Here is a 24265-nt window from a genome sequence, read left to right on the forward strand (position 1 = left end):
CTGGAAACCTTCCACCAGACATTCAATGACTTTCACCCCACCATCAACCTAACAATGAACCAATCTATGCAAGAAATACATTTTTTGGACACTACTCTAAAAATACAGGATGGACGTATAGACACCACCTTATACAGAAAACCAACTGACCGACAAACATATCTACATGCTTCTAGCTACCATCCCAAACATACCAAACAATCCATCGTATACAGCCAGGCCTTACGTTACAACCGCATCTGTTCCAACTCTACAGACAGAGAATCTCACCTAAGAGATCTACAGCAAACCTTTTTAGAACTAAAATATCCACCTGATGAAGTTAAACAACAGATCAACAGAGCCAGACAGATACCTAGAGAGAACCTGCTGCAAGACAGACCCAAAAAAGAAAATAACAGAACACCACTAGTCATCACATACAGCTCCCAAGCTAAAACAGTACAACGCATCATCAGAGATCTACAGCCTCTCCTGGACAATGACCGCTCCCTTTCTCAAGCTCTGGGAGGAAGACCTTTCATTGCCTACAGACAGCCACCCAATCTTAAACAACTCCTCACCCACAATAATACAACCACCAGACTTAACATGGACACTGGTACCAGAGCCTGCAATAAACCCAGATGCCAACTTTGCTGCCACATACACCCAGACAACACCATTACTGGCCCCAACAACATCCAACATACCATCTCAGGACTATTTAATTGCTCATCCTCTAACATTGTGTATGCCATCAAATGCCAACAGTGCCCTTCAGCTCTCTATATTGGACAAACAGGCCAAACCCTACGCCAAAGGATAAATGGACATAAATCTGACATCAGGAACCAGAAGACAGAAAAACCAGTAGGAGAACACTTCAATCTCCCAGGACATTCTATACAAGATCTCAAAGTAGCTGTCTTACTACAAAAGAATTTCAGAAATAGACTGGAAAGAGAAGTTGCTGAATTGCAACTTATCACCAAGCTCAAAACCATGGAGGGACCTGGTTTGAACAGAGATATCGGGTTCTTATCTCATTATACATGATAAGCGATCTTCAGCCATCCCAACCCTTGCTTTTTCATGCAAAACCATTTGCAGTCGTTTGCGGTCATCAACAGCTATCAGTCAGTCAATCACCCATTTCCACCACCCTTCTGAGTGATCCCCCCTCCCCATCCCCACCCCTCCCCACCCCTTCTCTACATAAGTGCCTGGAAACTTCCATTTCACTGTATCTGAAGAAGTGTGCATGCACACGAAAGCTCATACCAAAATAAAAACTTAGTTGGTCTTTAAGGTGCTACTGAAGGAATTTTTTTGTAACAATTTTCTATGTACATTCAGGATCTGCATAAAGATTTTTTAACACAGTCATGGGCTTGTTTTGCAATATATATATATATATATATATATATATATATATATATATATATATATATATATAACAGCTGGTGGCACAACTGAACAATCTCATATTTCAAAAAAAGTTCATCAACTATTTATGCTAAGTGAAAAGGACCCATACTAGACTGTCATAACTCTGAACCAGTAATGAAGGAAAGAAATGGAATAATTCAAGGCCTAGTTGACAAGATATTTGTGTATTTGTTGGTTCAAACTTAGGAATAAACCATTCCACTCCTGTGTCATAAAGTTAAAGACTGTGTTAAGAGAAAATTACTCTGTACTGTATCTAATTGCATAACTAAAATCACACTAAATAAAAAAATTCCTTCAGTAGCACCTTAAAGACCAACTAAGTTTTTATTTTGGTATGAGCTTTCGTGTGCATGCACACTTCTTCAGATACACTGGAAACAGAAGTGGTTTCAAGTGTATCTGAAGAAGTGTGCATGCACACGAAAGCTCATACCAAAATAAAAACTTAGTTGGTCTTTAAGGTGCTACTGAAGGAATATTTTTTATTTTGCTTCGACTCAGACCAACACGGCTACCTACCTGCAACTAAAATCACACTGAATCTGATCTTCAGTCATTGTTAAACTACTTAATTCAATAAACTCAAACTCAAGCAAATAAATTGTGGGGCTTTTTCTACCAGTTATCTCAATCAACAGAACAGAACCTACTTAACCCAAAACTTTCCTCATCCTGAGTGATCAGGTCAAATTGCATTCCCTGCCATCATCAAACAATTTTACAGAATCCATTACAATTTGCTCCTGAAGTATACAATTCGCTAATTTCACAAGTGTCTTTCGAAAGTTATACTATATGCCCAAAACTGTTTCCAGGCACTAAAACAAATTGCCATCTTTCTAGCTGCATGTCTTCAAGCAAAGACTGGTGCCTCCAAGCTGAACATTGTGGGTTTTCCCTGTTGTCAACAATTGAAAGGAAACATGCTAAGTAAAGGAGGAATCATTGAAAACAAATGCTGCTGCTTTAAGAAAACACAAAACACTATTTTACATCAATATTGAAACTATATCATTTCACAGCGGATATAGGAATATATATCAGAGGGGATCCCTTTTAAAAGTTATCATTTGCAATGTATTATAAAGGTGAAAGAAAGAAAAGCTTATACCCTCAAACCAGTTTTTTTGAATAAAAACAACTGTCCAGCTTGATCCTAAAAGCTTAAAGTCAATGAGAACTTTTATTCTGCAAATGTATGCCATTTTAAAAAAAACTTAGAATCTTCCCCCCGCCCCTGCACACTCATCCCCATCTTCCAACCTTACTAAACATACAAAATTCAAATACCGTATTATCCTATATGTATAAAGACAAAACACTGTGGTGGCTTCTTTAAGAAAGGCTGCTATTTCCCAAACCAGTGATGGACGAATTTTAATATACCGCCGCTTTAAAACAAAACAAAACAAAACAAAAAAGCCCAAGCGACTTTTAATAATCTTCTAAGTTTGAACACCGAAAACTTCTGAGTTTTTTTCTGTATCCCAAGATGGTTTTCTTTCCTGAAGCTCAAGCCGAGAAAGCAGACAAAAGAAGCCGATTTGACTGAACAGTGCCAAGTCTTGCCTTTTTTCCCCTTTCTTCAGCTCGCTCGCTTGCTTGCAGCATGGCAACCTTCCCAAACAGTCTTGGCAGAGCTCCAGCCTGTGCCAGGCTGTTGGAAGTTCTTGTTTCCAATAGATGCCCTTTGCAAGTCAATATATAATATAAATATATATATATATATATATATATATATATATATATATATATATATATATATTCACACACACACACACATATACGTGTACGTGTGTGTGTGTGTGTGTGTGTGTGTGTGTGTTTACTTAGCCAAAATTGTTGGTTAGAAACCAAATCCTGGCACCAGCATCGCTTCATCCTGCCAAATCGCCTTACAGCCTTCATGGTTTTGTACACTGCACAATGGTAACAAAAACATTTTACTCAGTAGTCCTGGAGAACTGGATGCAATGCGCACCATTCAGCGATAAGAAATGTGTTCTCTATAAACGTCTGCAAGCAATACCTAAAGATGCCAAGCTTCTTTCGAAGGAGGTTCTACCCATAACATTAAGAAGCATGGAATACTGCATTAATATCAGGCTGACTGGTGATAATGGGGAAAGCGCCACTATGGAAACAGACCTAAATCATGGCTAAAACTGAAATTATAATCATTTTGTTCTCAGAGAAAATACAAGCTATGTTAATTCCCCCCCCTTGTGTCTCATCTTGTCAGATATCTTGTCAGGTGGAACCAGAGACAATGGGTGGTCAGACCACAACACACAACAAGGCATTGAATTGGGACCAGTTCATAAAAAGTGCTTCCCTCTCCTACAAATGCCTGGTGACACTATGCTAGCATTGAAAAGGAACTCTTAAAGGGATCTTGCTGTCCATTTGCAAACATTTCTTCTTCTTCTTCTTCTTTTTACAACAAAAACAGTATCAGGCACACCTAATTATTATCCACCCCAAACCACGATTCCGATGTTACAGTTAAAACACACTCCTACAGAAGGCAGCGATGGCCACTAACTTAAGGTAAAGGTAAAGGGACCCCTGACAACTTCACACAGACAACTTCACACAGCACTTCAAGTAGCTGTAAGACAGCATGAGAGACAATATTTGGGGGAGCACAAAGGACAATTCCCAAGGGGAGAAGAAACCATGCCACTAAAATTCATATCTCCAATTCCCAACACACAAGTGTAGTTGAGAAGGAATCATAGAATCATAGAGTTGGAAGAGACCACAAGGGCCATCCAGTCCAACCCCCTGCCAAGCAGGAAACACCATCAAAGCATTCTTGACATATGCCTGTCAAGCCTCTGCTTAAAGACCTCCAAAGAAGGAGACTCCACCACACTCCTTGGTAGCAAATTCCACTGCCGAACAGCTCTTACTGTCAGGAAGTTCTTCCTAATGTTTAGGTGGAATCTTCTTTCTTGAAGTTTTAATCCATTGCTCCGTGTCCGCTTCTCTGGAGCAGCAGAAAACAATCTTTCTCCCTCCTCCATATGACATCCTTTCATATATTTGAACATGGCTATCATATCACCCCTTAACCTTCTCTTCTCCAGGCTAAACATACCCAGCTCCCTAAGCCGTTCCTCATAAGGCATAGTTTCCAGGCCTTTGACCATTTTGGTTGCCCTCTTCTGGACACGTTCCAGCTTGTCAGTATCCTTCTTGAACTGTGGTGCCCAGAACTGGACACAGTACTCCAGGTGAGGTCTGACCAGAGCAGAATACAGTGGTACTATTACTTCCCTTGATCTAGATGCTATACTCCTATTGATGCAGCCCAGAATTGCATTGGCTTTTTTAGCTGCTGCATCACACTGCTGACTCATGTTAAGTTTGTGGTCTACCAAGACTCCTAGATCCTTTTCACATGTACTGCTCTCAAGCCAGGTGTCACCCATCCTGTATTTGTGCCTTTCATTTTTTTTTTTTGCCCAAGTGTAGTACCTTACATTTCTCCTTGTTAAAATTCATCTTGTTTGCTTTGGGCCCAGTTGTCTAATGTGTTAAGGTCATTTTGAAGTGTGATCCTGTCCTCTGGGGTATTAGCCACCCCTCCCAATTTGGTGTCATCTGCAAACTTGCTCAGGATGCCCTCAAGCCCACCATCCAAGTCATTGATAAAGATGTTGAACAAGACTGGGCCCAAGACAGAACCCTGTGGCACCCCACTAGTCACTACTCTCCAGGATGAGGAGGAGCCATTGATGAGCACCCTTTGGGTTCGGTCAGTAAGGCAGTTACAAATCCACTGAATGGTAGTATTGTCTAGCCCGCATTTTACCAGCTTCTTTACAAGACCATGGCTGATGGTATCAGAAGCCACCAAAAAGACAAGACCGTTAGCAGGGTCATCTTCTTCTCTCCTTCTCTCAGTACAGATAATCAGGTACTGACTTGTATGTAGCTAATATGTATGTACCGTACTTTTCCATGTATAAGACGAGGGGTGTTTTTTTACTGAAAAATTATGTTAAAAATTGGGGCTCGTTTTATACATGGATAGTGCATAGGGGGGCCCAGTTCCAGTTCCGGTCGCAGGAATGGCTGACCCTTTTTCCATCTTTCCGACCTTCATAAGGAATTTGGCGGTTGCTAGGGGAGTAAATGGCAACCTCCCCACCTCTCCGGGGGTTACGGAGAGGGCCGCAGGCCCGCAGATGCCCCTAAACCCACCCCGACTGTTCAAGGGGCGGGGGGGGCAAGGGCTAAAAGCACTTATGGAGGAGCGGAGCTCCCCGGACGCCGACCTGCGTAGCGGGATCTCCATGATCAAAGAAGATAATTGGGCTTAAATTCATGGACGTGCTTCAAAAAGGAAGGGCAGAAGCTCTGTTTATTGCCAAGGAATTTTCGCTGCTGAGCGTGAGGAGTGAGGGAGTATAACATCGGCAAGAAAGATTGATTGGGACACCACGAGAAGGGAAGTGAGTCTTCTTTATTCTTTCATACACTCTACGAGTTATTTTATACCTTCCCGGACGTGATGTCCTGTTTGTTTGGAACAAATGAGAAATGGAACTTAACTGTGTGAGTTAGACTCTATAAAACTATTGATATGATATGGTTAGAAGCTGTAAAACCGTTGAAGAGAGGGCCTCCCCTCCAACTGGACAATCGGAGTGCGGCTGGAAGCGTTTGGATTTATGAGGTGTGACGCACTTGGAATTTGAACAGCGATCTGAAGTTAAGTTCAGCTATGGGGCAAGGAGAGCTATAAATCTGTTAAGAGTTTCTACATAATGTGACAGCTGTGCCTATGCCCGGAAAGCTGTAAATTTTACTATGATCGTCTGCAAAAAAAAAACGTCGAGAAGAAAACGAAAGTGATCTGAGCTTTTCAAGATGGCGCTGTTTTGTGTTGAAAGACCTACGCAAGAAGAAAGCACTCCAGACAAAGAGGATTTAGGGGGATTTAGGGGGAGGCCGGACTGATTAAAACTCACACAGGAGAATGAATATATGGGAAATCTCATTTGATGCTTATTTCAGCAGCGGTGGAAAAATCGGATGAATGGATGAAAGAAGAAAATATTTTAGTGATTGCAGGGGAAGATCGAGATTATCATGGATTATGAGTGACTATTTGGACTTTAGAATAAAGACGGCAGTAGGCAGTTGCGAGAAAACCCCAATTTTTTGAAGCATGGGAACTCCAAAATTGTATATGATTTGGTATAATATTCGGTTTAATTGATATGGATTTGTATAATTTGGAATAATGGATGTGATATAGTTGTATTTTAATTGGAAAATTAATAAAAATAGATTGTAAAAAAAAAAAAGATAGTGCATAGGGGGGATGTGGTATTGGTTTCTGCCACGATGTGGAAATTGCCAGTGACTATTTGCTGTGTTATTGGTGGCTGCGGCAAGGGCTGGTATTGATTGGCTGTCGCTGTAGCATTAGGGTGGGTGAATGGTGGCTTGTGCCAGCGCGGGGACATATTTTAGGTGGCTTTTGCAACGTGTGCGGGTGAGCGATTTCCTACAACGCCCCCCTAAAAAAGCTCAACAACTCAGGGCGATCTCCTCCCATTTTCTTAATTTTGCGTCCCCAAAAATAGGGGGCATCTTATACACAGGGGGTGTTATGCACAGAAAAAATACGATAAGCCACTCTGGGAGCCTTTTCAGCTGAAGAGTGGGGCACAAATGCTAATAATAATAGTAATAATAGTAACAAATTGTCCAGAAAAGCAAAGTAAGTTTCCATCTTCAAACCATGCATAGAAGTAGCCTTTTACTAGGATCCCTGGGGAAGGATAGGCTGCTGGCTGCCACAGGAGAGCCACAGTTGAAACTGAACAGTGTGCCCAAGTCATAGCACCCTCAGAAGGGTGGCAAGCAGCTCACTGATATAGCAGAGATAGGTTATTTGAGGTCCCTGCAGGAGCCACTCATACAAAGATTGGTAGCTTCAAGAACACTGTCCAACCATCTCGTCCTGTGTCATCCCCTTCTCCTAGTGCCCTCAATCTTTCCCAACATGAGGGTCAAAAGCACCATAATTCAAAAGCATCAATTCTTTGGTGATCAGCCTTCTTTATGGTCCACCACTAGGAGAAGGGGACGACAGGACAAGATGGTTGGACAGTGTTCTCGAAGCTACGAACATGAGTTTGACCAAACTGCGGGAGGCAGTGCAAGACAGGAGTGCCTGGCGTGCTATGGTCCATGGGGTCACGAAGAGTCGGACACGACTAAACGACTAAACAACAACAACAATGGTCCAGCACTCACTTACAGTGCTAGCATGGTCTTTTCCAGGGAGTCTTCTCTTCTCATGAGGTGGCCAAAGTATTGGAGCCTTAAGAGTTTAAGGCTCTTTAATACAGAGTTTAAGGCTCTTTAATCACAGCCCCACTGTCTTACCTATAGGGACACAGGAAGCTGTGTTATACCAAGTCAGACTAGCAGTACCCCTAGTTCAATAGTGTACACTGATTTGACAGTGGCTCTCCAGGGTTTCAGATAGGGAGTCTTTTACAGTCCTAGCTGGTGATGCTGCAAAGGAGATGCTCTACTACTGAGCTATAGACCTTGCCCAATAAAAGCAGATATTAAAAACCAGGGCTTGTTGTTAGCCTCCTGCTAACAAATTAATTCTTTTATGTATTCCAAATGTTTGTATTCCAAAACATGCACTGAAGGCAAAAACCATTAAAGACTGCCAAACTTTATGCCTGAAGGGTAGGTAAGCATTTACATTTCACCCTATAGTGGTGGTAAAGCTTCTGACAGCTAATTTTAAAATCTGCTAAACCTCAGTAGGCTTAGAAAATGTTGAAACCGTACATGCACACATAGCAGGGAAGAAGTCCCCTTGAATTCAGTGGGATTTTCAGTGAAGCTTAGGGCTTCACTGGAACAATGTACATTTGGCTACCTATCAGCACTGTTGTTGGTGTCCAGCTCATCGTGACCCCATGGACCAGAACACACCAGGCACTCCTGTCTTCCACTGCGTCCCGCAGTTTGGTTAGACTCATGTTGGTAGCTTCGAGAACACTGTCCAGCCATCTCGTCCTCTGTCGTCCCCTTCTCCTTGTGCCCTCCATCTTTCCCAACATCAGGTCTTCTCCAGGGAGTCTTCTCTTCTCATGAGGTGGCCAAAGTATATTCTACATTTGTGTGGAAACTAGCTGCAGACCTTGCACAACTTGCAGGTGAGTTGAGCTAGTTTTTGTTTTGACTAAGTCAAGCCAGCTCAGCCCTTGGGAAACTTCTGATACCATAGCCTGGGAAACCACAGAGGAGGAGGAGGAAATGAGCAGACCAACCACAAAGTGGAAATATCACTTTCAAAGCAGGAAAAAGAGAAATGAGCCTGGAAATGAGCTGCCTAAATAGCTAGAGCTGGTTGATCCACAGTGCTAGGCTCAGTTAATGTAAGGATCTTTTATTATTATTCATTAGCAGCTCTGCATACCAAAGGAGTGACTCAGGTCTGTGAAGTGGCAGCACTTCTATTCACAGCAGCAGACATCAGGTCCATACTGATAACCGCAAGTGAACAGAGTTTCTTCATCCCTGGGGTATGGGGAAAGCGGAGACTCTCTCAAGGGAGAATTTGAATAAAAAGAAGGAATCAAACCCAGTAACCGCGGTGGACAAGGCATATTATAATGTTATCTCTGGCACAGCTATTTTGTTAATGATAACCTCAGAAAAGCTTTTGGTATGGTTTGTTAAGCCGTATCACAAATTCATCCCTCAATTGCAGTACATGAAACACTGTCCTTTAAAAAAATGTAAACACAACCTTTGGGAAATTGGAGATAACAGATCCTTTTAAGATATTCTCCCTCTTTGGCGTACATAACCGTTTTATTCATGGATGAACGTTTTCCACAGGTTCCTGAAAGGCTGGTCTTGCTGCCACTGTTAATAAACTATAGAAGCTATAGGACTGCACCTTCATCCCCAGTACAGGACCAGATTTTCAGCAATAAGGGATTTTACACCAGTGTTGCTGCATAGGCTTCCTTGCTCAGCAAGGAAGCAGCACACTTTGATAAACCACAGTTTCTCAGCATAATCTGCCTCACAGGGAAGTTGTAAGAAAAATGAAGTAATACTCTGTAAACAATCTTGACATAGACTGCAGGAAATATTTCAAAATTATTACTCTCTGCTCCATAGTCCCCAGGATGTTTTGATAAAGTGTCCAGAAACAGAAGAGGGTAGGGCCAGGTCTTCTGTATCTTTAATTGGCCCACAGAAGAGGGAATTCCGGAAGGTGCAGTTTTCCTAACCGTTCCAAAATTCCCTCTTCTAAATGCATGTTTGTCTAATCCCAGATACAATGTGAAAAACCAATCAGCTGCTGTATTTTACTTGAGGGGCTTCTCAAGCCTTGGCAGCCAGGCACTGAAGAACGCCCTCATGTCAAGTTATTTTGTTCCATAATCTGGAATAAATTCTCAGAGCAACACACAAACATCATTCTCCGAACAAAGATCTTCTCCGTTTTCTTGTGGTCAGGTTCATGAATATGCAATCTGCTGAATACGTCTCTTTTATGTCTTCTTTGCAATCAAGGGATTGCCATTTGGGTAAACGTGTCCACCCCTCAAGTGATGCTGTTCCCCAGCAACCTGCTTTTTATTGCCAGGGGGGACCCTTCTGGCGAGATACCGTGTTTCCCACATTTTAAGACACCGTCTTATTGCTTTTTTCCCTCAAAAAACCACAGGGTGGCTTATTTTTGGTGGCATGTCTTATTTTTTTTTTACGTTATTACAGTTTTTACAGCACCTTAAGGTCTTCTTGGCCGGGCCAGGCTGCTGGCTCGGGGCACTGCTGGGCACTGCGCGCCATGCTGCTGGGCTGTCTGAGCGCTGCTGGGCGCTTTGAGCAGCTGGGCGCTCCGCGCGCTCCAGCAGCCGTTTCCAGGCGGCGGGACGGCGACGGCGAGGCCACTGGCTCTGGCGCTGAGCTCCGGGGCTGCTCGGCGCTCCGCGCGCTCCAGCAGCCGTTTCCGGGCGGCGGGGCGGCGGGGCGGCGGCGGCCGGGTGGAGGCGAGGCCGCTGGCTCTGGCCCTCAGCTCCGGGGCTGCTGGGCGTTCCGCGCGCTCCAGCAGCCATTTCCGGGTGGCGGGGCGGCGGCGGCTGGATGGAGCTGAGGCCGCTTGCTCTGGCGCTCGGCTCCGGGGCTGCTGGGCGCTCCGTGCGCTCCAGCAGCCGTTTCCGGGCGGCGGGACGGCGGCGGCTGGATGGAGCTGAGGCCGCTTGCTCTGGCGCTCGGCTCCGGGGCTGCTGGGCGCTCCGCGCGCTCCAGCAGCTGTTTCCGGGCGGCGGGACGGCGGCGGCCGGATGGAGGCGAGGCCGCTGGCTCTGGCGCTCGGCTCCGGGGCTGCTGGGCGCTCCGCGCGCTCCAGCAGCCATTTCCGGGTGGCGGGGCGGCGGCGGCTGGATGGAGCTGAGGCCGCTTGCTCTGGCGCTCGGCTCCGGGGCTGCTGGGCGCTCCGTGCGCTCCAGCAGCCGTTTCCGGGCGGCGGGACGGCGGCGGCTGGATGGAGCTGAGGCCGCTTGCTCTGGCGCTCGGCTCCGGGGCTGCTGGGCGCTCCGCGCGCTCCAGCAGCTGTTTCCGGGTGGCGGGACGGCGGCGGCCGGATGGAGGCGAGGCCGCTGGCTCTGGCGCTCGGCTCCGGGGCTGCTGGGCGCTCCGCGCGCTCCAGCAGCCGGTTCCGGGCGGCGGAACAGCAGGCCTCCTCGGCCAGGCAGAGGCAGGGCCGCTGGCTCCGGTGCTCCTGGGTGCTCCAAGCTGCTGGGCTAGAAACTAGAAACTGGGCTAGAAGCAACAGAGGCCCGGCCGCTGGCTCAGCTCTCCGCCCGCGCTGCTGCAGGCATGGAGATACACTATGTCTTATTTTCGGGGTATGGCTTATCTTTCGCAAATGCTTAAAATTGCTGCCCTGGCTTACTTTATGACTACGTATTAAAAAGGGGGAAACACGGTACTTTGGCTTACAAGCCCATCTGAATCCTTCTGGGGTGGGGATCCAACTTTGCACAATAAAGCTTCAGGCCCATGCACACCGCAGTGTGAGAGGAATGTTAAGCAGCTTTTGAAGAACTCCAGGGATTGGAGGGGGGGGGCTTTCAGGTGAAAGTGTTGGTTAATGAATATTGTGTGTAGTACTTAGGAGGTGATAAGACAGTGTTGGGTTTTGAGGACTCCCAGGAGCTGTATTTCTCTGACAGCCGGTCAGGCCATCTGAAATGCATACATATTGGATACTGTTCATCTACCATATTGCTTCTTTTCCACGAAGAATTTCCACCTAAGGAACAGCTGCATTATCCCTGCATCATTCACCTGAAGTATGAACACAAAAAAACTAACACATCCCTGTTTCTGGTTGCTGTTGCTATAAATTCCAGTGGAGAATACATTGTAGGGTACAGGCACATTGCACATGAGAGAAAAGTTCTTTTTTAAAAAAGAGGGGGAGGGAACACTATAAACTTCTATTATGCCATCTCATACTCGCCTTTCCTGGAGGGACGCAGGTGGCACTGTGGTCTAAACCACCAAACCTCTTGGGCTTGCCGATTATAAAGTCAGCAGTTCGAATCCACATGACAGGGTGAGCTCCCATTGCTCTGTCCCAGCTCCTGCTGACCTAGCAGTTCGAAACCATACCAGTGCAAGTAAATAAATAGGTACCGCTGCGGTGTGAAAGTAAATGGTGTTTCTGTGCGCGCCGCTCTGACACTTCTCATGGTGTTCCATGCTCCAGAAGCAGTTTAGTCATGCTGGCCACATGACCCAGAAAGCTGTCTGCAGACAAATGCCAGCTCCTTAGGCCTGAAAGCAGACATGAGCATTGCACCCCATAGCCAAATTCAAGTGGACTTAACTGTCCAGGGGTTCTGTATTTTACCTCACCTTTTCTCACCTTTTCTCTAAACTAAAAAGTCCCACATGCTGCAACCTTTCTGCATAGCAGAATCGCTCCATCCACTTGATCACTTGGGTGGTCCTTTTCTGAACCTTTTTCAACTATACAATATCCTTTTTGAGGTGAGGTGACCAGAACTGTACACAATACAGTGGAACCTCGGTTTATGAACACCTCGGTTTATGAATTTTCAGTTTATGAACACCGCGGACCCGTCTGGAACGGATTAATTCATTTTCCATTACTTTCAATGGGAAAGTTCGCTTCAGTTTATGAACGCTTCAGTTTATGAACAGACTTCCAGAACCAATTACACCCATGCTTCAGTTTATGAACGCTTCAGTTTAAGTACTCCGCGGACCCATCTGGAATGGATTAATCCACTTTCCATTACTTTCAATGGGAAAGTTCGCTTCAGTTTATGAACGCTTCAGTTTATGAACACCGCGGACCCATCTGGAACGGATTAATTCATTTTCCATTACTTTCAATGGGAAAGTTCGCTTCAGTTTATGAACGCTTCAGTTTATGAACAGACTTCCGGAACCAATTGTGTTCATAAACCGAGGTACCACTGTACACCAAATGCAGTCGCAGCATAAATTTCTATAACAGCATTATGATATCATTTTGTTGTCAATTCCTCTCCCAATTCCTAGCATGGAATTTGCCTTTCTCACAGCTGCCGCACACTGGGGTTAAATAATAATAATAATAATTTATTATTTATACCCCGCCCATCTGGCTGGGTTTCCTAAGCCACTCTGGGCGGCTTCCAACAGAAGAATAAAATAATCAATTAAAGATTAAAAGCCTCCCTAAACATCGAGGTATCTACTATGATCCCAAGGTCATGCTCCGAGTCCTAGTCCGTCGCTTCTGGTTCAGTCCCCATGAGCATGCGCAGTAAGCCTGCAACTTATAAAGGGGGCTATGTTCTGCAGCTTGTGCCTAAAGCCAAAATCGTGTATAGTCAAAACCCTCTGGGTTCAATGATGGGTGGGATGCCAATGTCATTTTCCCAGAACCCTGCCCCCTTAAAAAAAACAAAAACTTTTTTGCCCTGTGCATAAATCTGAAATTTAATGTGTTTAAATTGTGGGCTTACTGTATGCCAAATTAAGGGTTCCCTCACCCTGGCATGTATCACTTTACTGTACACTTATTTGCAAAGAACTGCATATGCCATTTTACCACCCACTCACTTGTTTTGAAGAGCTCCCTTCCTGTTTCAATGACCCCGAACAACTTAACAACCCTCTGCAAACTTGGGCCACACCTCTGCTGCCTTCCCAACTACAAGAGAACATTTTATGCAATGTGTCTTTTTAGGTACTTTTCATTAGAGCACGTCTTCTTTTTGCAAATAAAGGGGGAGGAAAGTAGATATTTTATTGTAATGACATTTTTATTTTATGTATAATGGCATTATGGTAACGTATTATTTTTAGATGTTTCTATTTTAGCTGTAAACCACCTTGAGTTCTTGAGGGGAAAAGGCAGGGTATGTATGTACCGTATGTATGTAGGTATGTATGTAAAAGGTAAAGGGACCCCTGACCATTACCGTGTTTCCCCCTTTTTAAGGCGTAGTCATAAAATAAGCCATAGCAGCATTTCTAAGCATTTGAGAAATATAAACCGTACCCCGAAAATAAGCCATAGTGATAGGAGCTGTGTGGAAGAGATCACTGAGCTCCCCGAGTCAGCAGCAGCAACGCCGGCCGCAGCAGTGTTTGCTGAGTCCTTTCTTGCTTTTGGGACTTGGTTACTGTGCTGGCTTGGGATGGTGTGTGTGCAATTGCTGTTGCTGCTTCGTGTTTTTCAGCTGGATTCTCTGGGTTCTAAGCACTTTCCCCCGTTTGTTTGTGAAGCAGCACTCGGCTGCAGCCCCTGCCTCTCCCGACGGCTGCATGAATGCGAGGCTGGAGTTGATCGCTATCTCCTTTTCCATTTCTTTTGTCTTTGAGCACCCGGCCCCGCCCCCTCTCCCCTTCGTGGAATGAAGAACGGAGTTTTAGCAGCATTTCCTCATTATAAAAAAAAAGGTCAGGAACTTTTACTTTAACCTCAAAAATGGGATATTTCCTCTCTCTAAAAACAACTCTGACCTGAACACCAATAAAACGGGGGTAGATCACCTCCAGTTTATAAATCCGCAAGTAGATCGCAGTCTCCTGGAAGTTGGGCTCTATACTTTGGCTGATTGCAAGCCTTTGCATCTTTAAAAAACAAAAACCATGCGCTTCTCAGTCTTAATTTTCCTTTAATTCATCCCCCTATACCCTCCTCCAACCATTGCCTCCTTCCATTCCTTACCCCCCTCCCTCTCTCCCCACTTCCCTCACTCCTGTGCGATCTCATTTAGTCATATACTTGCTTTTTCTGTTGTGTTGTCTATTTTATATTTAATATTATTACCCTTTATGATGTTATTTTTTCCCTTGCGATAATTATTTATTTTTTATCTTTAACTAACTTTCCTTTCCATATTTTTCCATATATAACTCAACACTTTCCCATTCCTTCTTAACTCTTTGGATAGAGTGCCCCCCCATTATTGTTGTTAATTTTACAATTCCTGGATTTTCTATGGAACCGAACAGCTCGGGTGCTTCAGAATGTGCCTTCTGTTGCTACAGGGCTATGGGGCTTCACTATTTGACCCCCCCCCCCCGGTTGGGATTTTTAAAGTAGTTCTGTGGGTCCCAGGGCGCAGAATCACCCCCAATCCTTTCCTTTGTCTAAACAGACCTCTTCCCCCCTGACTTTGGAAGGCTGTGCTTCAAGGGTGATACCAGGGGGTTTTTAAGACCTGCGCCTCTTAAGGATTGTTACGGTCCATAACTTCCATTGCTTTCTACAGGGTTGGGGGTTTAAAGCACTGCCACCCCCACCCCACCCTGCAGGTGCTCGGAACTGGCAGCGCCAACAACGCGCCCAGCAATGTGCAGAAGAGAGCACCGAGCATCCTGAGCCAGTGGGTCCCAGTTGTACCAGCACTTTTTTTAAAAAAAAAAAGACACCCCCTGAAAATAAGCCACTGTGTGTTTTTTTGGGGGAAAAAAGTTATAAGACGGTGTCTTAAAAAAGGGGAAACACGGTAGGTCCAGTCGTGACCGACTCTGGGGTTGCGCGCTCATCTGGCATTATTGGCCGAGGGAGCCGGCGTATAGCTTCCAGGTCATGTGGCCAGCATGACAAAGCCGCTTCTGGCAAACCAGAGCAGCACACGGAAACGCCGTTTACCTTCCCGCTGTAGCGGTTCCTATTTATCTACTTGCACTTTGACGTGCTTTCGAACTGCTAGGTTGGCAGGAGCTGGGACCAAGCAACGGGAGCTCACCCCGTCACAGGGATTCGAACCGCCGACCTTCTGATCAGCAAGCCCTAGGCTCTGTGGTTTAACCGCAGCGCCACCTGGGTCCCTCAGGTATGTATGTATAAATAAATAAATAAACATTTTCCCCCAACAGTCAGTTGCAACCCTTAACTTTCCAAAGCCAGAGGTGTGCAAGGAAGTATAATTGAAAAACCGCCTTATGCAGGCTGTGAGTGAGATGGAATGCCCTTTATTGGAGCAAAGCCTGGGGACAGCTCAGTCACTAGAGCACGACACTCTCAATATCAGGGTCGTGGGTTCGAGCCCCACGTGGGGAAAATAGATCCCTGCATTGCAAGGGAGTTGGACTAGATGACCCCCGTGGTCCCTTCCAACTCTAAGTGAAAATCATTGCTTCAGTTGCGAAACAGCCGCCTCCACTGCTCCTTAGAAACAGCCAACCTGATGTAACCTATGCACCAAATATAAGACTCCTTGGGTACTCCTCAATTACCTTATTCATTTGGACTGTGACCTTTAATAACACTTTAAGTTCGGGACTGTCCCCTCGCCTTTGATAGAGGTTGTTTCTACGTACATAATAACAAAAATTTCTTAGTTCATTCTGTATTAGTTTATGCATTTTATTATAGCCGGTTACGGTTGTGTATTACCGTAACCTATGCACCGCCTAAGATTGCGGAGACCCTCGCGGAGCATGCGCACTGGGGCTTGGCTTCTCCCTCGGAGAGAGGCGGGAGGCGGGCAAGAGGCGCGCATGCTCCCTCCGAACACCACCGCGAGGTCCCCGACCCACCTCCTCAGGGCGCAGGCGCCGAGCGCGGCCGGGGAGAGCTCGCGCATGCGCCACAGCCTCGAGAATAACTTCTCCCTCACGAGCTACGCTCTCTCACACACATATCCTCAGACCAGCGCCTCGAGGCGCATGCGCGGCCTTCTCCTTCGCTCTGGCTCGAGGCGTCCGGCTCCCCTCAGGAGGCCGCTTTTTAGTCTTCTCTCTCTCTTCCCGCTCACTTACCCAGGAGGCGCACAAGAGTCCGGCTCCGGCCGGGCAGGACCTCTCGTTCACTGGCTGCCTTGAGGGAAGAAGAGGCGGCTTCTCCCATGGCTGCGATAGCTAGGAAGAGTCTGCGGAGACCGACGGAACTCATCGCCCCTCCCCCACCCCATAAACTGGGGCAAAAGGGACGGAAAGGCGGCATCCGTCAGGTGGCGCGCGCATGCGCAGGGACAGAATCCCTGTCGCGAGGCTCGGGGGGTGGGCGGGAGGGCACGTGGTCAGCGGCTGGGCGCGCGCGATGGGGAGTCACGTGCCCCGGAGAGGAAAGGTGCAGTTGCGCACGCGCGAGTGGGAACATTATTTGCTCAACTTAGCTTGCATAATATTGGGGGTTTTCTAACGCCTTAGGGGAGAAAGGGCGGGCAATGGATCAAATTACGTTGCAAATCTCCCCGCGGTGGTTGGTACAGAAATGCAGTTGTTGATCATAAAATTAATTCTCAATAATAAAGTTTCTTGTAATACAATATAGAGTAACATTATAATAATGTTACTCTATATTAATTTATTATGTCTGCTGCATCAGAGGCTAATTAATGGATTCAGGTTGCAAAGAGGGAGATTCCGACCAAATGTTGCCCAAGCAGGTGTGATGGCATGGGTGTAGCCAGGGACCGAACTGAGTTATCTGTGACACAGTTGGTCAGTTAAGTATTTTTATTTTACCTGATTTCGGGAGGCAGCCTCCCCCCCACGCCCATATGTGATGGTAGTAAAAGGTAAAGTAAAAGATAAAGGACCCCTGGACAGCTGAGTCCAATCAAAGGTGGTTATGGGGTTGCGGCACTCATCTCGCTTTCAGGCCAAGGAAGCCGGCGTTTGTCCATAGACAGCTTTCCAGGTTTTGTGGCCAGCATGACTAAACCACTTACAGCACAACAGAACATTTTGACGGAAGCCAGAGCACATGGAAACGCCATTTACCTTCCTGTCACAGCAGTACCTATTTATCTACTTGTACTGGGCTGCTTTCGAACTACTAGGTTGGCATGAGCTGGGACAGAGCAACGGGAGCTCACTCTGTCATAGGGATTCGAACCGCTGAGCTTCTGATTGGCAAGCCCAAGAGACTCAGAGGTTTAGACCACAATGCCATCCACGTGCTTACGAATTTAATGCGTTCCGAACACACATTCGTAAGTCGAAAAAAATTGTAAGTCGAATCCCATAGGAATGCATTGGGAGAAAAAATTTGTAAGTCACAGCAACCCTATCTAAAAATTCGTAAGTAGAAAAAATCCTATCTAAGCCGCATCCAAGATAGCGGACGGAGCTCCGTTCGTAAGTAGAAACATTCGTAAGTAGTACTAATGTAGTAGATGATGCGCTGAATGGGTGCCTGGATCTTGGGAATGGACTGTCTGAGCACATCTGCATCAGGGGCCGACTTTTTCCCCAAAGAAGGTTTCGTACCTCAGTGACATGAGAGGTAGAAATGCAAAGGGCGCAGCTCACCCTAGCATGGCAATGAAGTGATAGGAAGTGCTGTGCTATTTCTACTTCTTGTGCAGCTGGGGGGGGGGAGGCAATGAAAATCTCTCAGGAAATATAGCACATCAGGAAGAACTTTCTGATGGTAAGAGCTCTTCAACAGTGGGATGTACTCCCATGAGAGGAGGTGGACTCCTGTTCCGTGGAGGTTTTCAAGCAGAGGTTGGACGGCCATTGTCACGTATCATCTCGTCGAGATTCCTGCATGGCAAGGGGTTGGGCTAGATGACCATGAGGTCCCTTCCTGCTCTACAGTTCTATTATTCTATTTACTTACAGCATTCATACCCTACCCTTTTTGGCCAAAACACCTTTCAAGTCAGCTTACAGAAAACATGTCCATAGAGGGCTAACAATAATAAAAATACATGTCGCATGAGGAAAAAAGGAATGGAAGGGAGGAGGAAGGAAACTACCTAAGGCACACAGGTTCCTGAAGTTATAGGCAGTCTCAGTAATAATAATAATTTATTATTCATACCCCGCCCATCTGGCTGAGTTTCCGCAGCCACTCTGGGCAGCTCCCAATCGAGTGTTAAAAACAATACAGCATAAAATATTAAAAACTTCCCTAGACAGCGCTGCCTTCAGATGTCTTTTAAAATTGGGATAGCTGCTTTTTCCCTTGACATCTGGTGGAAGGGCGTTCCACAGGGTGGGTGCTACTACCGAGAAGACCCACTGTCTGGTTCCCTGTAACCTCTCTTCTTGCAATGAGGGAACCGCCAGAAAGCCCTCGGTGCTGGATCTCAGTGTCCCGGCTGAACGATGGGGGTGGAGACGCTCCTTCAGGTATACAGGACCGAGGCCGTTTAGGGTTCAGTGATGGTTCTGGCTGTCTTGCCCTTGAAAAATAAGCCCCTGTCCTGAAGTACTCTTGACTGTCTCCACCCCACAGATCCAGGAGCAGAACTGGAGGAAGCATCTTGGCCTGGAAGTTAGGGCACCTCTTGCCGCATTGTTGTTTTGTAACACAGCGAGAATGGACTTTGCAAAGTTCAGTGGTCGTATTATTGCTTTTGAGGTACTTTAAGGTTTTATATGTCAAAGCATCTACTTTGAATTGGGCCCAGAAACTAATCAGCAGCCAATGCAGCTCCCGAACGCCTCCATTTTGGAACGTTTTGGCTTCCGAACACTGAAAACCTGGAAGTAAATGCTCCAGTTTTCAAACATTTTTTGGAAGCCAAACCTCTGACGCGGCTTCCACTTGAGTGCAGAAAGCTCCTGCAACCAATCAGAAGCCACGCCTTGGTTGTCGAACATTTCGGAACCGAACAGGCTTCCGGAACAGATTACATTCGACAACCAAGGTTTGACTGTACATGCTCAGACCATCATGCCCCGGTGAGTAACCTGGCCACCAAATCCAGGTGAGTAACCTGGCCACCATGCCCCCTCAAATAGTTGCTGACTCCCAGCTCCCATCACCCCTAACTGGGCCATGCTGGCTGGGGCTGATGCTTATTGATGCTTATTAAAGTGAGAGCTGGACCATAAAGAAGGCTGATCGCCAAAGAATTGATGCTTTTGAATTATGGTGCTGGAGGAGACTCTTGAGAGTCCCATGGACTGCAAGAAGATCAAACCTATCAATTCTGAAGGAAATCAGCCCTGAGTGCTCACTGGAAGGACAGATCCTGAAGCTGAGGCTCCAATACTTTGGCCACCTCATGAGAAGAGAAGACTCCCTGGAAAAGACCCTGATGTTGGGAAAGATGGATGGCACAAGGAGAAGGGGACGACAGAGGATGAGATGGTTGGACAGTGTTCTCGAAGCTACGAACATGAGTCTGACCAAACTGCGGGAGGCAATGGAAGACAGGAGTGCCTGGCATGCTCTGGTCCATGGGGTCATGAAGAGTCAGATACGACTAAACCAATAAACAACAACAACGTGATAAAATGTAAACCATTGTATGTCAGTCTTCACTAGAAGAGTGGTACATAAGCACCCTAAACAAACCTTGGGGATTTCCTCTTAACTACAATAACAGCTGGTTTTATTTATTAATAAATAAAGGACCTTAAGGACACAACAAAGTATTCTGGTACCTAAAGCATGGGTAGGCAAACTAAGGCCTGGGGGTCAGATCCGGCCCAATCGGGACGGCCAGGAATCCGCATGTTTTTACATGAGTAGAATGTGTGCTTTTATTTAAAATGCATCCCTGGGTTATTTGTGGGGCAGAGGAATTCGTTCATATTTTTTCCCCAAAAATACAGTCCAGCCCCCCACAAGGCCTGAGGAACAGTAGACCGGCCCCCTGCTGAAAAAGTATGCTGACCCCTGCCTTAAAGACGTAACATTTATTATGACATAAGCTATTATGGAGCAAGGCCCACTTCATCGGATGCAGCTCCATTAGATTTTCAGCGTCTTAAAATTATAAGGTTTCCGTTCAGTTTATTTATATGCCTAAAGCGAATTGCGATAAACATGTCGCTTGCCATCAAAATACAGAACATTTGGGGAAGCATAATTTGTTACGAAACATAAATAAACTCAAACGAAATAAAATCGGCAGCTTAATAAACCTAGGATAACACTTAGGCTCTGTACAGTTAGGCGGGGCTTTCTGACATCTGTTCTCAAAATGCGTCCCAGCTTTACGGTCGTTGCTGCTGCAACCCCCCGTGAGCGAGCAGGCACTGCATGTCACGTAAAACGCAAACTGGGCCTCCAGCTTCTTGCAAATGCTTCCGTCTTAATCTTTTCCGCAGCACCAGTGTTACACGGGCTGAAGAGGGGCTCCCTGAGAGTTAACTGCAGGTGTGCATTTCTTTCACACGGTATTGATTCCTTAATGCAGCCTAAGATGCTCACAGGCAGATTATAAAGAAATGCGCAGGCGTAATGACATGCATCGTGTAGGTTGTTAGTTTGCGTAACGCCACGTTTTCAGAGTTCTGAACGTTACCAAATGGACCATCTCCTTGGGTGGGGCGGGGGGAGGGTTTCTTCTCCTTCGGCAGAAATTTTTGGTTTTTGCAACGGATTCCCTCAAGCCACCTGGTGGATTTCCAGCGTAACTACAGCATCACGGAGCTATGCCGGCAGCTGAACACTCCTAGTGACTCTTGTTAATGCCAGTGTCGGTCCCAAAGATTGAGAACAACAGGGCACGTCCCAAGAAAAGAACACAAATGCCAGAGGGCAGAACTAGCTCCATCCAGGAGGAATCATCCACTGACTAGTGCCCTGAACCACAGGGTACCTGGCGGTGAGTCCTACAGGTGTACATGGTTCCATGGCAGATGCTAACACATAGTCCAACGAGTCCAAAGTCCGGTCAGGCCAGGTTCCTGCCCCTGCAGCTGATCCGGGGTCAGGTCACCTAAAGGTCACTCCCACACAAGAACAGTCCTAAAGAGCATCTCTGAACACTGAAGGAGCGTCTCCACCCCCATCGTTCTGCCTCCGGACACTGAGGTCCAGCACCGAGGGCCTTCTGGCGGTTCCCTCATTGCGAGAAGCCAAGTTGCAGGGAACCAGGCAGAGGGCCTTCTCGGTGGTGGTGCCCACCCTGTGGAACGCCCTCCCATCAGATGTCAAAGAGAAAAACAGCTACCAGATTTTTAGAAGACATCTGAAGGCAGCCCTGTTTAGGGAGGCTTTTAATGTTTAATGGATTATTTCATTTCATTTTTCTGTTGGAAGCCGCCCAGAGTGGCTGGGGAAAGCCAGTCAGATGGGCGGGGTATAAATAATTTTTATTATTATTATTATTATTATTATTATTATTATTATTATTATTATCCAAGCCACGATCCAACCATTGTGGGGAGTTGAGCTGACACAACACCTCCGCTCTGCTTCCCTTTTATACCTTGCATGCTGCTTGCAGCATCTGGGCTTGACGAGGCTTGTGACCCTCACCTGTCCTGAGCCTACTTCACCTGGGGAATCGGACAGCTCCTCCCAGAGCTAGCAAGCCTCACCTGGCCAGCTACTGAGCTGGGCTGTGAGCCCTTGGCTGCCTCAGCCTCCTAGAGCATCCCTCCTGCTTCTCCTTAGGCCTCAGAGTCCACTGTGTTCTGGGAGACCCAGGCCCCTCTGGTGATGGGTATTGCTGCTCTGGCTCCCTATGCACTGTCCCCCATCCCCTCAACGTTATCCACTGCCCCACAAGTACTTTCCACACCAATCATCCCCAGCTTGCCACAGTGTGACCCGGTCATGGCTACACCCTTCGCTGGGTTCTTCTTCCTTGTTCCCGCCATTCATGACTTCAAGATTCTGAGTGCTAGGTTTTCATAACTGAGTTAATTGGCATTGGAGGCAAATTGCCTCTCTCGGATTTTAAGCATGGTGCACCAAGCAACATCAACTTGAAGGTGATTTCAGTACAGAAGCACTCATGAAAGGAGAAACAGATCTGTGCTCAAAACAGGTAAGAACTTTCTCCAGTCCAAGGGCCACATTCCCTTCTGGGAAACTTTCTGAGGACAACATGCCAGCAGTGGGCAGAGCAACAGATGTAAATTTAGGCTGGTTTCTGCACACACAAACCCCTGTCTCCCACCTAGAAAACAAATGGTCATCGTCTGAGTTCGAAGACTCATTCCATCCAGGCAGAAACATTTCAGCTGCAAAGGAGAGCCAGTGTGGCCTAATGAAAGTCATGCAGCACAGGTAGAGAGGCCAGGAGAGCCTGAGGTTTTCCACCCCATAGTAGAGCATAGAAGAGACCAGCTGGGGAAATGGGAATCCCCAATGGAATTTCCATATTTCCGTTATCAAGGGCATTTAATTACATCCATTGAAGCTGAATATTTGAAAATTCAGGACAGACAAAAATAATAATAAAAAGGGATGGCTTTAAAAGAGGATTAAAAGGTAAAGGGACCCCTGACCATTAGGTCCAGTCGTGACCGACTCTGGGGTTGCGCGCTCATCTCGCATTATTGGCCGAGGAAGCCGGCGTATAGCTTCCAGGTCATGTGGCCAGCATGACAAAGCCGCTTCTGGCAAACCAGAGCAGCACATGGAAACGCTGTTTACCTTCCCGCTGTAGCGGTTCCTATTTATCTGCTTGCTTTTTGACGTGCTTTCGAACTGCTAGGTTGGCAGGAGCTGGGACCAAGCAACGGGAGCTCACCCCGTCACAGGGATTCGAACCGCCGACCTTCTGATCAGCAAGCCCTAGTCTCAGTGGTTTAACCACAGCGCCACCTGGATCACACACAAAAGAGACTGCCCAAAATATCGATGGCTAGTAGCCACAATGAGCATATTCTGCCTCCACCGTCAGTATGCCTCTGAAGACCATTTGCTGGGGGTCCTAAGAGAGGAGAGTTGTTGCTGCACTCAAGTCCTGATTGCGGGCTTCCCATAGACATCTGGATGGCCACTGTGAGAATAGGATGCTGGACTAAATGGGCCTTTGGCCTGATCCAGCTGGACTCTTCCAATCGTCTTTTCCTCTTAGTCTCATTGTCAATTTTGCCGTTTCAGCGTATTCCGTTACTTTGACTTCCCAATCTTCTTTAGCTGGGACACCTCCTTTCCAATATTGTGCTAATAATGTCCATGTGGCTGTACAGTAGTTGCATACATAAATAAATTCTTTTGTGATTTTTGTAAATCCACTTCTATAATACCTAAAAGAAAAGCTTCTGGTTTTTTAAACATCATCTTCATTTCATTATAAACCATTTCCCAATATTTCTTTACAATTTTACAATCCCACCACATATGAAAAAACGTCCCTTCAATTGTTTTGCATTTCCAACACTTGCTTTCCTTAGTTTTATGCATTTTTGCTCATTTAACTGGCGTTAGATACCATCTATACATCATTTTCATATAATTTTCTTTAATCGCCAACACATGCTGTGAACTTCATCTCATTCTTCCATATTTTTTCCCAACCCTCCATCTGGATATTATGTCCCACATCTTGTGCCCAGACTCTTCCAATATTCTGATGTTCCAGCTATGCCAGTGGTCTGACTTCGGTACGAAGTTGCTTCCTCTGCTCCCATCTGT

At 46.3% G+C, this 24265-nt stretch overlaps 1 protein-coding gene across 2 annotated transcripts in view; it reads right to left on the reverse strand.

The window, feature by feature from the left end:
- MSRA (methionine sulfoxide reductase A) overlaps positions 1-16969 on the reverse strand; it is a 180359-nt gene extending 163390 nt beyond the window's left edge. The window contains exon 1 of one of the 2 annotated variants that reach the window (XM_035110867.2): positions 16741-16969. In XM_035110867.2, the coding sequence (XP_034966758.1) occupies positions 16741-16924 (184 nt within the window). In that variant the 5' untranslated portion in view covers positions 16925-16969. The remainder of the gene's footprint in view (positions 1-16740) is intronic. The other variant, XM_035110866.2, reaches the window with a different exon arrangement.
- Positions 16970-24265: the final 7296 nt, after the last annotated feature.

Source organism: Zootoca vivipara, chromosome 3, assembly GCF_963506605.1.
Source record: "Zootoca vivipara chromosome 3, rZooViv1.1, whole genome shotgun sequence".
NCBI classification, from domain to species: domain Eukaryota; kingdom Metazoa; phylum Chordata; class Lepidosauria; order Squamata; family Lacertidae; genus Zootoca; species Zootoca vivipara.